This window comes from Enhydra lutris, unplaced genomic scaffold (assembly GCF_002288905.1).
Source record: "Enhydra lutris kenyoni isolate GAN:26980312 unplaced genomic scaffold, ASM228890v2 scaffoldscaffold28, whole genome shotgun sequence".
In the NCBI taxonomy this organism is placed as follows: domain Eukaryota; kingdom Metazoa; phylum Chordata; class Mammalia; order Carnivora; family Mustelidae; genus Enhydra; species Enhydra lutris.
In genome coordinates this window covers 1745759-1759284 of record NW_019154112.1, presented here as the reverse complement: position 1 = coordinate 1759284, position 13526 = coordinate 1745759, and the positions used below count along the sequence as shown (strand labels likewise).

General features: G+C 55.9%; 1 protein-coding gene across 1 annotated transcript in view; it reads left to right on the top strand.

The window, feature by feature from the left end:
* Positions 1 to 13526, top strand: part of LOC111152238 (tenascin XB) — a 57148-nt gene that overhangs the window by 20577 nt on the left and 23045 nt on the right. Inside the window, exons 9-18 of the mRNA XM_022510669.1 lie at positions 503 to 796; positions 2567 to 2857; positions 3208 to 3513; positions 4998 to 5308; positions 8200 to 8524; positions 9709 to 9993; positions 11443 to 11730; positions 11991 to 12299; positions 12835 to 13143; positions 13274 to 13516. Coding sequence (XP_022366377.1) covers positions 503 to 796; positions 2567 to 2857; positions 3208 to 3513; positions 4998 to 5308; positions 8200 to 8524; positions 9709 to 9993; positions 11443 to 11730; positions 11991 to 12299; positions 12835 to 13143; positions 13274 to 13516 — 2961 coding nt within the window. The remainder of the gene's footprint in view (positions 1 to 502; positions 797 to 2566; positions 2858 to 3207; positions 3514 to 4997; positions 5309 to 8199; positions 8525 to 9708; positions 9994 to 11442; positions 11731 to 11990; positions 12300 to 12834; positions 13144 to 13273; positions 13517 to 13526) is intronic.

Sequence of the window (13526 nt, the reverse complement as noted above, 5' to 3'; positions counted from 1 at the left end):
GCTGGGGACGGAGGTTCCTTAGCATAGGGCGCTCGGCCAGCAGGGCTTCAGAGGTTGGTGGAACCAGTGAAACACTCACTTGCCCTCCTGGTCTCTCTTTTTGGGACTCGGTCTCTGCTCCTCCAGGTGAGATTCAGCACTAGGAGAGAGGGCGGCGGGGGAGAGAAAAGTCCAAGTGGACAGAGAGTCTCCAGCTGCTCCAGAGCAGCAGTGAGGAAGCTCTGACTCAGGAACAACCTGGAGAGGGGACCCAAAACTCCCCCAGAGCTCTTGATGTGGCGAGGGATGCTTGCGAGGGGTGGGGAAGCTAGCACAAGGGAAGGGCCAAAGCTCTCACTGCAGAACAATGGGCTGCTCTCAGAGGCCTGGGGGGAGGAAGTAGAGGCCTTGAGGGACAGAGATGTCCAGGAAGGAGGGACCCAGTGGGCTGAGGAGAGGGAAGGAGACCAGGGATGAGGCAGTGGTCGAGGCCACCTGCTTTACTTTTGCCCCCACATTCTAGACAGGGATGGGGCGAAGCCTGGGAAGCCCTTGGCCCAGCCACGCCTGGGCGAGCTGATGGTGACTGACCCAACCTCCAACTCTCTGCTCCTGCACTGGACGGTCCCTGAGGGCGAGTTCGACTCCTTCGTGATCCAGTACAAGGACAGGGATGGGCCCCAGGTGGTACCTGTGGAGGGATCCCAGCGCTCAGCCCGCATCACTAACCTGGACATCGGCCGCAAGTACAAATTTGTGCTATATGGGCTCCTGGGCAAGAAGAGGCATGGGCCCCTGGTGGCTGAAGCCAAGATCCGTGAGTGAGAGCAGTCACACCCACCCCTACCCCTGGCCCCTGCTTGGTCTTGAGGGAGGTCTTCCCAGTGCTATGGGAACTCCAGGAAGGTTCCCTGGAGGCCGTGGTGCCTGAGATGAATCCTGAAGGAAAAGCAGTGGTAGGTCCAGCAGAGGGGTTGAGGAGGGTGGTGCAGACAGAGGGAGCCATGGAGAGTGAGGCAGGAGCAAGTGTGGCCCTGGAGGAGAATCCGTCTATTTCCTCTGGATGGAGAGCAGGGCACCTGGGGAGCAGAAGGGACGGGGCTTGTGTGTGTCTGAATGAAGAGCTTGGAGCTGCTGTGAGGGCCCCGGCCGGTGCAGGGGGCGCCGCTCTGAAGGGTTTTAAGTGGGAATGATGTGATTTGCTACTTATCTTACAAATAACATGGGGGCTGCTATAGAGAATTGCTGGAGAAGTGAGTTAAGAGCCAGCAAGAAATGATGCCGGCCTGCCTGGGTGGAGGCTTGTGGGAGGTGAAGGACAACGAGGCTGGGTGTGGGAGGTGAAGGACAACGAGGAGGCCCAGGCCCTCTGGTGTTCCTAGAGCAGACAGTCCCTTGCGCTGAGGCAAGGAACAGTGGAGGTGAGGACCAGCACAGCTTGGGACACTTAGATAAACCTCTTCGGAGCATTTTTTAACAAGATGTTCTAAGTGTGCCAACACACTTAGTGGCTGCAGCAGCCCCCGTGAGGCACGCCCATTTATAGATGAGGAGAGTCAAGGTACAGAGAGGGAGAAAATGGCGGGGCCGCGGCGGGGATCACTGCTGCCCTCACAAATCTGGAGAGCAGAGAGGAGGCCTGAAGAGTGGGCATGGGGGGACAGGAGACAGGGTGATGGCATGGGGGGAGCAGAGACAGTGGCTAGCACTCAGGGCATGGGCAGAGGAAGAGGAGCCTACAGGGCAGCCTGAGAGGGTGACTCGTGGAGAGGGGCACAGCCAGGGAGAGCAGTGTCCCAGATGCCAAAATGAAGGGCGTGGTCAGACATGTCAGATTCCATAGGAGTGATTCAGAGCTACAGAGTGTCCACAGCACTTAGCAGTGGCGAGGTCACTGCTGGCCCTGGTGAGAGCTGCCAGTGGAGGGTGGAGCTCAATCGAGAGTCTGATGGAGGTGAGGACATGGCTACAACCAGTGTAGACAGCTCTTTCTGGAATCTGGGTTGGGACTAGAGAGCAAGGAGGGAGGCTGGAGGGAGCTAGCAGCCAAAGAGAGGAGCTCCTGCAAATGCCTGCGGCTCAGTGGGGGGTAGTGAAGGGTTGGTGGTGCAGGGTGGGAGAGAAGGAGATGGGACCCCAGCACAGGTGTGGGAGGCTCTCCCGCATTCAAAAGCTCCAGAGATGGTGCTTCCCTCTCTTGGAGGAGAAACCAGCTAGTAGTTAGGACTGGAAGCAGTAGAGATTGTCCTGGAAGACTTCCCTTGCTATGGAGACACAGAGGGAGATGGCTGGGCTCCCTTCTCTCTGAAGCGCCTCACTAGGCTGCAGATAGGGCCACACTAGTCCATGTGGCACATCTGTGCCATTTAGAAGAAGGCACCTTGCCTTAGGTGAGCATAACTCTGTGCCAGGGCACACAGCTTGGCAAGCAGAGGCTGGCTGGATTTCAGTCCCTTAGTGCTCCCTCAATCATGCACCTTTGTGCAGTGAACAGCCTGCACAACCTCACACAGCATCCCTATGTGGGAGACGGAGTACCCCTCTTTCTTTGACCTCTGTTCCTCCTTTCTCTCTACCTCTCTCCCAGTGCCTCAGAGTGATCCTAGCCCAGCGACTCCACCCCACCTCGGCAAGCTGTGGGTGACAGATCCCACCCCAGACTCACTGCGCCTCTCCTGGACTGTCCCTGAAGGCCAGTTTGACTCCTTCGTAGTCCAATACAGGGATAGGGATGGACAGCCCCAAGTGATGCCCGTGGAAGGGCCCGAGCGCTCGGTCATTGTCTCCTCGCTGGACCCTAACCACAAGTACAGATTCACTCTGTTTGGGGTTGCCAACAAGAAGCGGCATGGCCCCCTCACAGCCGATGGGACCACTGGTGAGTGGTGACAACCTCTGCCCCCATGGGACCCCTCCCAACCTTCCGCACACTTGCCCTCAGCCAGGAACCAGGTGGGGCCTCCCAGTGTGATGGCTGACTCTGAATCCTGGCCCCACTCCCAGGCTGAGGGAGAGCCAGCCTCCCCCGTCCTGCTGGGTCCCTTCCATCCCATTCAGCTGCTCCCCAAGGCCCAGAGGATGTGTCATACCCTGACTGTGCCAGACTTCCCAGGAGTTCAGCACTTCTAATTAATGCTAATAGTGACCCCCAGGTATGACGACCCATCCAAACCCCAAACCCCAACCTGGGGCTGCCAGCACAGCCCTCACTGGATCCTCTTATTTCAGCCTCAGAGCAGAGAGCGGAGTCCCTCCACCCAGAGTCCCCAGCGCAGCCCCTGCTGGGGGAGCTGTCAGTGACTCAGGCAAACCCAGACTCCCTGCGCCTGGCCTGGACCGTGCCCCAGGGCTCCTTTGACTCCTTCGTGGTCCAGTACAAGGATGCACAGGGCCAGCCCCAGGTGGTGCCCGTCAGGGGGGATGAGAACGAGGTCACCATCCCAGGCCTGGAGCCCCACCGGAAATATAAGATGAACCTCTACGGGCTTCATGGCAGGCAGCGTGTGGGACCTGTGTCCGTGGTGGCCACCACAGGTGAGTCAGGGCCACCCAGGCCTCCCTCTGAGCAGGACCCTGCCTGGGGGCTCCTTCAGACCTCCCTCCACCTTCTCCTTCTGGGCTCCAATCCTTCCAAGCGCCCCACATCCCAGGACCTCTCATCCAGCCACCAGCCCCTGGCCTTTTTCTCGGCTCTGCTTCTCCATCTCCAAGAATAGGTCCCATTTTCTCCCACCCTGAACACCTGGAGCACCTCCACCCCGGCCTGGCTGGGGTGGCTGTCATTTCTGGCTCCCACAACCAGCTGCCCGCACCCTCCCCCCGTTGCTGCTCTGCTCAGTGCCAGCAGATCCAAGGCACAAGAGTCCCTCATTTCCCCCAGCTTCTTTCTGGCATGAAGACACCTTATCCAGGACCTGCAAATCCCTAACTCCCAGCCAGCCGGGAGCAGGGCAAAGGGCCCCCTTTCATTCCGCCCACTGGCCCTCATTCCTCCACCCTTTCAGCCTCCCCCGGTCAGTATCGTTTCCGTGGTTGTGTAGCCTCATGGTTGGGAGCACAGGCTCTGGATCCCACTGCCTGTATTTGAAGCCTAGCTCTGCCATTTGCGACCTGTGGGACCTTGTGTAAATTACTGAACCTCTCTGAAGTTCAGCTTCCTCATCTGTCCAATGAGGATAATGGTACATGCTTCACAGGGTCATTAGAATTAAATCAGTGTACAAGCATACATGTTTAGAATAGCGCCTGACACATCAAAACTGCTATTCAGGAGTGAGCTGCTATTTTTCCCTGACTTTCTCCCTGCCCAGTATCCTTTTTTCTCATCTCCCTACTTTGTCCAGCCTTGCCTGCTCCCTCCTCGATCTTCTGTCCCCTTGGTGGTACTCCATGGACCAGGGAGTGGGTCACAGAAGCCAGTCTCCCTTCTCCATGGAACCTCAGTGAAGATGGTGGACAGGTGCCCTTGGGGCTGTGGTTCTAGATGCAGCCAGGGAAGGGCACAGTTCTCCCCAGCCCCTTCATCCCCACATCTTTCTCCCACCCTTGTCTGAAGTGGAAGGAGGGACAGGGCTGCCTGAGGAGGCCTTAGCCAGGGCACATTCTGTCTGGTGTCCTGGTAAGTGGAGTGGGGCTGCTGAAAAACCCTGTGGGGGTGCTGGAGCCGAAAGGGAGGAAGGCAGATGGGAAGAGGCCTTATGGCCCCCTTGATTGCCAGAGGTGAGCACTGTCTATGGACGCAGTAGAAAATTCCTCAGGATTTCCTCTGTTCCCATCTCAGCTCCTTTCTCAGACGTGAGCCCAGCCCAACAGAAGCCAGCAATATAATCCTTCCAGCAGTACTGACAGGGGCCAGGGGCCTGTCCCAGCGTCCTGAGTTACTGAATGGCTAATACAAAGGCTAACAAACCCTGAAGACTACAGCTTGAGGACTTTGTTTGCTGGATGTAGTTTATTGTCATAATCAACTAACGAAGCAAGTCACACTGCAAGCCTGTATCCCCTATGTATTCTCTCAGCCCCCCAGGACCTTGTGGAGGAGACACCTAGCCCCACAGAACCCAGCACGGAGGCCCTGGAGCCCCCCGAGGAGCCCCTCCTGGGGGAGCTGACGGTGACAGGATCCTCCCCAGACTCGCTGAGCCTCTCCTGGACCATCCCCCAGGGCCACTTCGACTCTTTTACTGTCCAGTACAAGGACGGGGACGGGCGGCCCCAGGTGGTGCGTGTCAGGGGTGATGAGAACGAGGTCATCATTGGGGGCCTGGAGCCGGGGCGCAGGTACAAGGTGCACCTGTATGGCCTGCACGAGGGGCAGCGCCAGGGCCCAGTGTCCACCATGGGCATCACCGGTGAGTGTGGGAGGAGCCTGCCTCCTTCTCCTCCCCTCAGTGGCCCCCAGCTTCCCCAAGGCCATGGCTCTCCCTTGCTGCAGTGGTAGCATGACCACCCCCCATTGCTTGGGGGACACCCAGACAGAGCAGTTCACTGGGGACCAGGCTATAGCCAGCTTTGTGACCTTGAGCAATTTTAAACTTTCTGTGCCTCTGTTTCCTCAGGTGCAAAAAGAGGATAGTAACAGGCATCCTGCAGAACTGTAGTGGGGATTAAATGAGTGAACAGACAGGAAGCACTAAGAAAAGGTCAGGCACAGAACACACATGCTGTTGGTGTAGCATAAGGAGGATTATAATTGACCCTGGTCTGGGTCTGCTCTGCCCCCTGTGGCTCGTTCCGCAGCTTAGCTAATCAGATGAGCAGGAGACATCAGCCTGTTTGTCAGTGCAGCTGGAAAGTTTCTTTACGGCTCATCCAGTGAGTGACTTTATAGCAAAAAGGGACATCCCTTCCATCTCCTCTCGAGCACCACAAAGGACCCAGCCCAGGATCTCCTCTCCAGAGTCTCAGCACCAGGGGCCAGAACCGAGGCAGGCCACTGGGACTTGGGACTCTCTTGCTGACCTGCCCAGCTTGGCTATAGCAAGGGGTGTCAGTCTCTTTTCCCTTTACTCAAAGACACACCTTTTTCAAAAACATCTTTTACTGTAAGGGGAAAGATTAAAAACTTAAAAGCAGAGAAATGGGTTTTCAGAACATGGTTCCTGTACTTCCACAAAGCCCAACCTCACAGTGACTTGGCTGGCTTAATTTCCAGAACCTTCTACTCATTTCTTTTCATTCTTCAAGTAGCTCTGAGAGTAAGGAGAAGGGAAAGCCACCCTGAGTTACTGTCCTGTGGGCCCAAAGAAGCAGGGTGGGAGGCTCATGCCAAGCCCAGATATGCTGCCAAGGATTCTTTTCAGGTGCCCCTCTGTCTGCTGCCTTTCCCAGGCGGCCACAATGGGCTCTGTGAGTCCCTGGCCCTGGCCCCCAGGGAAGAACGGACTGTGTTGGGTGCTGACTGAGGCAGTGCAGTAAAGGAAAATGGAGATCAGGTATTTGACAGACTGAGTTCTCTTTATGGCTCCCTTGGTTCTCAGCTTCGTGATGGAGCATGACATTCATTGTCAGAGCAGGAAGGTGATGGGTAGCTAGAGCCTGCTGAGCTATCCAGGGGGCTGTGCCTGGCCCACGGCATGTGCTCTACCACTGCCAGGATGAGAGGCCAGTTAGAAACATTTCTAATAAGAAAAAGATGATGTCCAGTGCAGCCTGGGGAGCGCCATGTTCGTGGGTAGTGGTAGTTCCACCTTTTTCCAGTTAAGACAAGCCACAACAGTCAGGCTCGTTTGATGGTGATAGACCATTTCTCTTCCTCATGGGAAGACGTACAGGCAGGACAGAAGTGAGCTGGAAGTGGATGGGACAGGAGGGATCAGAGCTGCAAGAAACATGAAACACTGCCAGGCCTGCTACCTGGTTCCTAGTAGATGCTTGCTAACATGGCGGCCACTCCTAGCCCCTCAGCTGCCTTCATCCCTGCCCTCCCCACGTAGACTCAGTTGTCTTTCTGAGGCCTCCCAAACAGGTTTTCCTCTGCCTGGAGCCTGATCTTATCCTCCCACAGAAGCCAGAGAAAGCAACTCTTGGGAGCCACCCGCCCCCGCCACCTCCTCCACTGTCTTACTTCTGGGGACCACCTTCCATGTTTGGTCACTATTGAGGAGTGCCCCCCAGACTTAGCTGATTCTTGCACAGTGGGGCCCACTGGGTCCCAAGCTAGGCCTTTCCCAGCCAAGTCATGCAGACCACTCATGAGTTTAACAAATGTTTGTGGAGCACCCACCGTGTGCTGGGCAGCAGGGACACAGCAATAAGCAAGGCAAAGCACCCCCACTGGGAGCTCATGTTCTAGTAGAGGGAAACAGACACCAGACTGCCCACATTTGTCTGTGGTACCGTCTGTGACAGTGATGAGCCCTGGAGAAAAGTCCAGCAGGTGAGATGGTGAATTAGTGGGAAGGAGGTGGGAAAGGGCTTCCCTGAGGTTAGAGCCAAGGGAGGGACAGGACAAGGCACGTGCACCTTTGGGAAGAATATCCCAGGCAGAAGAAAGTGCCCCGACCCTCTGTGGATAAACCAGGAATGTCTGGAATGGAGAGCAGCTATGTGAGAGGTGATCGTGGAACCTCAGAGGTCATTGTAAGGACTTGGTTTTTGCCCTGAGTGAGATGGAAGTCATTGCGGGAACAGGCTCTGACTAATGGGTCAACGGGGATCAGAGGCAGGGGGTGGGTGGAGGAGGGAGAGGATTTAGGAGACCCATGTAGCCCAGTGGGACTAGTGGTGCTTGGAGATGGTAGCAGTGGAGTGGAGTTAGCGAGGGGGGTTGGCTTCTGAAGGTCCTGCCACCAGACCTTCCTAGCCGGCTAGGTTTAGAGTGTGGGGGGACTCGGGGACAACACCCAGGATGAAGTGGTGGCTTTGCTGGGGTGGGGAGGTCATGACCAAGCAGGTGTGGGGGGCAGTCCCTGAGCTTGCTTTTGGACTTCATGAGTTTGAGACACAGACCAGGCACCCAAGGAAGATGCGAGTCTGCAGGTCCTGGGGTAGGGGACTTGGAGCCAGTGACCTACAGGTGGAAGTTCAGCCACTCTCCCAGGGTTTCGGTGACACCCCTCCCCAACCCCAGCACATCTTCAGGTCCTGGCGGGAAGTTAGTGAGGGCTTGTGGCCTGGCAGATGTCACCAATCAGTGTAGTTCTACATCAGGACAACCTCGTGGATGCTACAAAAACAGACGTAATTACTAACAAGGGAAAGAGGAGCTTTTCCTAACAGCCTTCCACCGTCTCTGTCTCCGCTCCACACCCAGAAGAGACCCCAGCCACAGAGCCGCCCCTGGAGCCACGCCTGGGGGAGCTGACAGTGACCGATGTGACCCCCAACTCCGTGGGCCTTTCATGGACAGTCCCCGAGGGCCAGTTTGACTCCTTTGTGGTCCAGTACAAGGACAGGGACGGGCAGCCCCAGGTGGTGCCTGTGGCCGCAGACCAGCATGAGGTCACCATCCTGGGCCTGGAGCCTGCACGCAAGTACAGGATGAACTTCTATGGGCTACATGATGGGCAGCACATGGGCCCCCTCTCTGTAGTAGCTGTGACTGGTGAGTGAGCAGGGGTGAGGCAGCTCGCATCCCTGGCTACCCAGAATCCCCCCTCCCACAAACCCTCTCTCAGGTTCTGCCTTGCAGGCCTCCATAGGTCCTTCCTGAGGTCACAGGCACAGTAGTCTGTTCCTTGATTCCTTGGCCTCTTCCCTAGGCTAGAACCTTCCCTGTCCTCCAGTCCCTCTCCATTTTGCCTTCTCCCTCAGGCAAGAATGTCTTGCTTCCATCTGACCTAAATCTGACTCTGTCTCCCCTGATTGTCCACAGCTGTTCCCTTCCTTTCTCTCAAAACCCTGCTGTGACTTGGCCACAGCCAACACTTTCCCCTGATGTTCTTTTTCTGTTGGGCTTCAATGACACACATCCCTTGAATCTCTTCTCAGAAGCCCTTAGTGCCCCGAGTGCTATAGCCTTCCTTTCTCCCAGAAGTGGCCCTTGCTCTTGGGTCCCTGGGGACAGGTTGCTGCCATTTTTCTACCACGGTGTCTAATGAAACCCATGGAACCCTCTCAAAGCAGGGCTTTAAAATCTATAACATAGGGGTGCCTGAGTGGCTCAGCCATTAAGCGTCTGCCTTCAGCTCAGGTCATGATCCTGGGGTCCTGGGATGTAGTCCCGCATTGGGCTCTCTCCTCAGTGGGAAGCCTGCTTCTCCCTCTCCCACTCCCCCTGCTTGTGTTCCCTCTCTTGCTGTGTCTGTCTCTCCCAAATAAATAAAGAAAATCTTTTTAAAAAATCTGTAACATAAATGCATAAGGTTAGAGAGGAAACCAGTTATACTGATGTTCAATTATCAAAATATTTTAAATTCAAATTTATGACTTAGTAATACAGGAACTCTTTATCAGTTCATTAAATAATAAGTCTTGGGGCATGTGTCATAACCTACCCACATTTCAAAGGAGGGAAGAGTGTAAACGGTACTTTGAAGTCTGCACAGTTATTCTAAGGTGACATGAACACAGTCCTAGGTATGCTGACACCACAGTGAGCACCAGAGGAAGTGCTACATTTCAGTGAGAGGTCAGGGAAAATATCGATGTGATTGTGTCTCATCTAGCTCAAGGACCCTTGAGGCCCTGGGAGCCCAGGAGCCCTTCAGGGTTGGGGGCGGGCGTTCTCCTGCCCAAGGTCTCAGCCACGTTCTGTGTTTTTCTGGATTCTAGCTCCCCTCCCCACAGCCCCAGCCACAGAGTCCCCCCAGGAGCCACAGCTGGGGGAGCTGACAGTGTTAGACATGACCCCAGACTCCGTGACCCTCTCCTGGACGGTCCCCAATGGTGAATTCGACTCCTTCATGGTCCAGTACAAGGACAGGGATGGGCAGCCCCATGTGGTGCCCGTGGCCGCAGACCAGCATGAGGTCACCATCCCCGGCCTGGAGCCCAGCCGGAAGTACAAGTTCCTGGTCTATGGGCTTCAGGATGGGAAGAGACGCAGCCCAGTCTCTGTAGAGGCAAAAACAGGTGAGAGGCCCCTAAGCCCCCAGCAGTCTGCCCACCCTCTTCACACTGCCTAGTCTCTCTCCTTCTGCTTGTCTTCCCTGTGTCCACCTCTTCTGTTTTGTTTAAAAAGCCATACTGCCGGGGTGCCTGGGTGGCTCAGTGGTTAAGCCTCTGCCTTCAGCTCAGACCCTGCCTTCAGTCTCAGGGTCCTGGGATTGAGCCACGCATCGGGCTCTCTGCTCAGCAGGGAGCCTGCTTCCCTTCCTCTCTCTCTGCCTGCCTCTTTGCCTGCTTGTGATCTCTGTCAAATAAATAAATAAATAAAATCTTTAAAAAAAAAAAAAAGCCATACTGCCGACCCAGTTCAGGGCAAATGAGAACCAGGAAAACAGGGCCAGGTCCTGGGTCTGTGCTTCCCACTGACTTTTCCTCTCTTCTCATAATTTTCACTGCTATTGAATGGGGGAAGTCCCTTAGGACCCTTCCTAGAAGGTGGGACATGGGAGACTGGGAGTGCTGGGGGAGGCCCAAGGGAGTCAGGAGCCCTTTCCACCTGCTGGGCCTTGCAGCTCTCAGCCTTGTGCAGCCCTCACCTCCTGAGAGTTTTGCCGTCACCCTCTTTCTTATCCTACTGGCTCAGGCCCATCGGGTCCCCTCTTTGCCTTCCCTAGAGGGCCCTTTTCCTCTTGTGCCCTCTTCCCAGGGCCTCGAAAACTGGGAAGAAGAGGAGCTCAGGGCTGGAGGCCCAGCCAGGCCCATTCGGGCCCAGCCCAGCTGTGCCCCTTTCCTGGGTTTCAGTCCAGGCCCTCCCCTGCCCCTGGGGGCTCCCTGATGCCAGAAAACTCTAGCAATAACAATGCTGTCAGCGTCCTCATTGGCCAAGAAGGCAGCAGGCCAGCTCCTTCTCAGGCCTCAGGATGGCTTTGGGGCAGACACCAGATCCTTTCTCCATGTGAGCTCCCCTCCTCTCCCCGCCTCCCCACACCAAGTAGACAGCCCCTACTCCTCCACCAGGCCCTAAGAGGGCCACCTCCAACATAACATCCTGCTTTCTCATCTGCTGTGTATACTTGTCAGGGATCCTGTGCCCCCTCCAATGTCCTTAGGACCTCAGATTTCCCCAGGGGCCAGGCAAATCACAATGGGTAGGCTCCTTGGTAAAAGGAAATAAGTAAATCAAGCTGTACCCTGATAGGAACATAGTCTCTAAGAAGTGGGAAGAATCTGGACGGCAGGAGGAATAAGATAAGCAGGAAGCTAGCGATTCTTTTTTCCCCAGAGATGTCCTGTTGGCTAAGTGGTGGGAGGCATGGGCCAGTTGGGGATGGTGGCAGAGATGGGAGGGTGATGGAAATATTTTGGGGAAGCACTGATCATTTGGGCAGTCCTGGGTTTTTCCAACTCTAGTGGGAAGCAGTCAAAGAGTCATTCTGGAAAAAAGTAAACACAAGAATCTTTCCTCTCCGTCAGCTGCCCAAGGTGACGCCAGCCTCAAGGCCCGCCCCCGCCTGGGGGAGCTATGGGTGACAGATCCCACCCTGCACTCACTACACCTCTCCTGGACTGTGCCCGAGGGCCATTTTGACTCCTTTGTGGTCCAGTTCAAGGACAGAGATGGGCCCCACATGGTGCCCGTGGAAGGCCACGAGCGCTCGGTCACCGTCACCCCTCTGGACCCTGGTCGCAAGTACAGATTCCTCCTTTATGGGCTCCTGGGCAAGAAGCGCCATGGCCCCCTCACTGCTGAAGGCACCACAGGTGAGGGCATCCCTGCAGGGCCAAGCTCTTCTCCTGGAGCTCCCCTGGGGATGGCGGCTGCACCCGGCCGGGCCAGGGAAGAGGGTGGTCACTTGTGCTGGCTTCCATCACAGTACTTACTCTCCTCACACAGTCGCATAACACTAGCCCTATAGGACTCAGCTATGGCAAAGCCCTGTCCCCAGACCTCTCAGTCCTGCCCTTTGAGGTCACCCACTACCAGAAACAGCTCAGCCGCCTTCTCTCTGTCTCCCTCTCAGAGCTCAGGAGTGGTGTGGATGATGCTAGAACAAAGCACCCCCCAAAGCCCCGTCTCGGGGAAGAACTACAGGTGACCAGCGTGACACCAGACTCTGTGAGCCTCGCGTGGACGGTCCCTGAGGGCCACTTTGACTCCTTTGTGGTCCAGTACAAGGACAGGGACGGGCAGCCCCAGGTGGTCCCTGTGGAGGGCAGCCTCAGGGAGGTCAGCGTCTCTGGCCTGGACCCAGCCCGCAGGTATAAGCTGCTGCTGTACGGGCTGTACCAGGGCAAGCGTGTGGGTCCCATCTCTACCATCGCCTTGACTGGTGAGTGAGGCTGTGGCCGGAAGTCACTGCCCTGCCTTCCGGCTTCAGCTCTCCTGGTCTGACCAAGCCAGGGGGTTTCTGAACTGCTTATTTCCCTTCTTTTAGGGGAAGGGATAGCCTTATTGAGGCATAATTCACATACAATTTTATATGAATAATGAGTTTTGGTAAATATGTAAGTCATGAAACCATTACCACGATTGAGATACAAAAGATTTCCGTTGACCCCAGAACCCATTTCCCCATGCCCCTTTACCATCAGTTCCCCCAATGCCAGCCTCTGTCAGCCACTAATTCCTTTCTCTCCTTACACTTTTGCCTTTGTAAGCCTTTCACTTAACAGACTCATACAATACATACTCGGTGCTTGGTTTCTAATACTTAGCATAATGCTTTGGGAATTCATCCTCGTGTTCCATAGTTGGTTCTTTTTACTACTGACCTCTAGCCTTCACCTCTTCCCCTCCTTCCCTCTCACTGGAGAGACTTGTGGAGACAGACCAGTCACCCATCTCTACCTGTCTCTCCGAACCAGCCCCCAGAGAAGATATCGAAGCCGAGGCCCCAAGTCCTCCAGGGCCTGAGCCCCGCCTAGGGGAGGTAACTGTGGAGGAAGCAACACCAGACACCTTGCATCTCTCCTGGACCGAGACTGAGGGCGATTATGACTCCTTCGAGGTCCACTACACAGACCAAGATGGGCAACTCCAAGTGGTCAGGATAGATGGTGACCGGAATGATGTCATCCTCTCTGGACTGGAATCTGAGCACAGATACCTAGTGAACCTGTACGGTTTCCGTGGCCAGCAGCGCGTGGGTCCTGCCCACATTGAGGCCCTAACAGGTAACCAAGGAGAACTCCACTATAGCTCCTTCCTCCAAGTGGCTGGGAGAGCCCAGAGGAGAGCAAAGTCCCCAAGGTCACCCGGCCCCTCTCTCAGGTCCAACTTGTTCTCTCTCATGTCTCTGTTCAGCTCCAAGGGAAGAGGAGGATGAACCTTCAGAACCTCCCACCAAGCCCCGCCTAGGGGAGCTGGCCGTGACCGACGCCACCTCCGACTCCCTGCACCTCTCCTGGACCGTCCTCAAGGGCCAGTTTGACCACTTCCTGGTGCAGTACAAGAACGGGGACGGGCAGCCCAAGGCGGTGCGCGTCCCGGGGTATGAGGAGGGGGTCACTGTGTCAGGCCTGCAGCCAGACCACAAGTACAAGATGAACCTGTACGG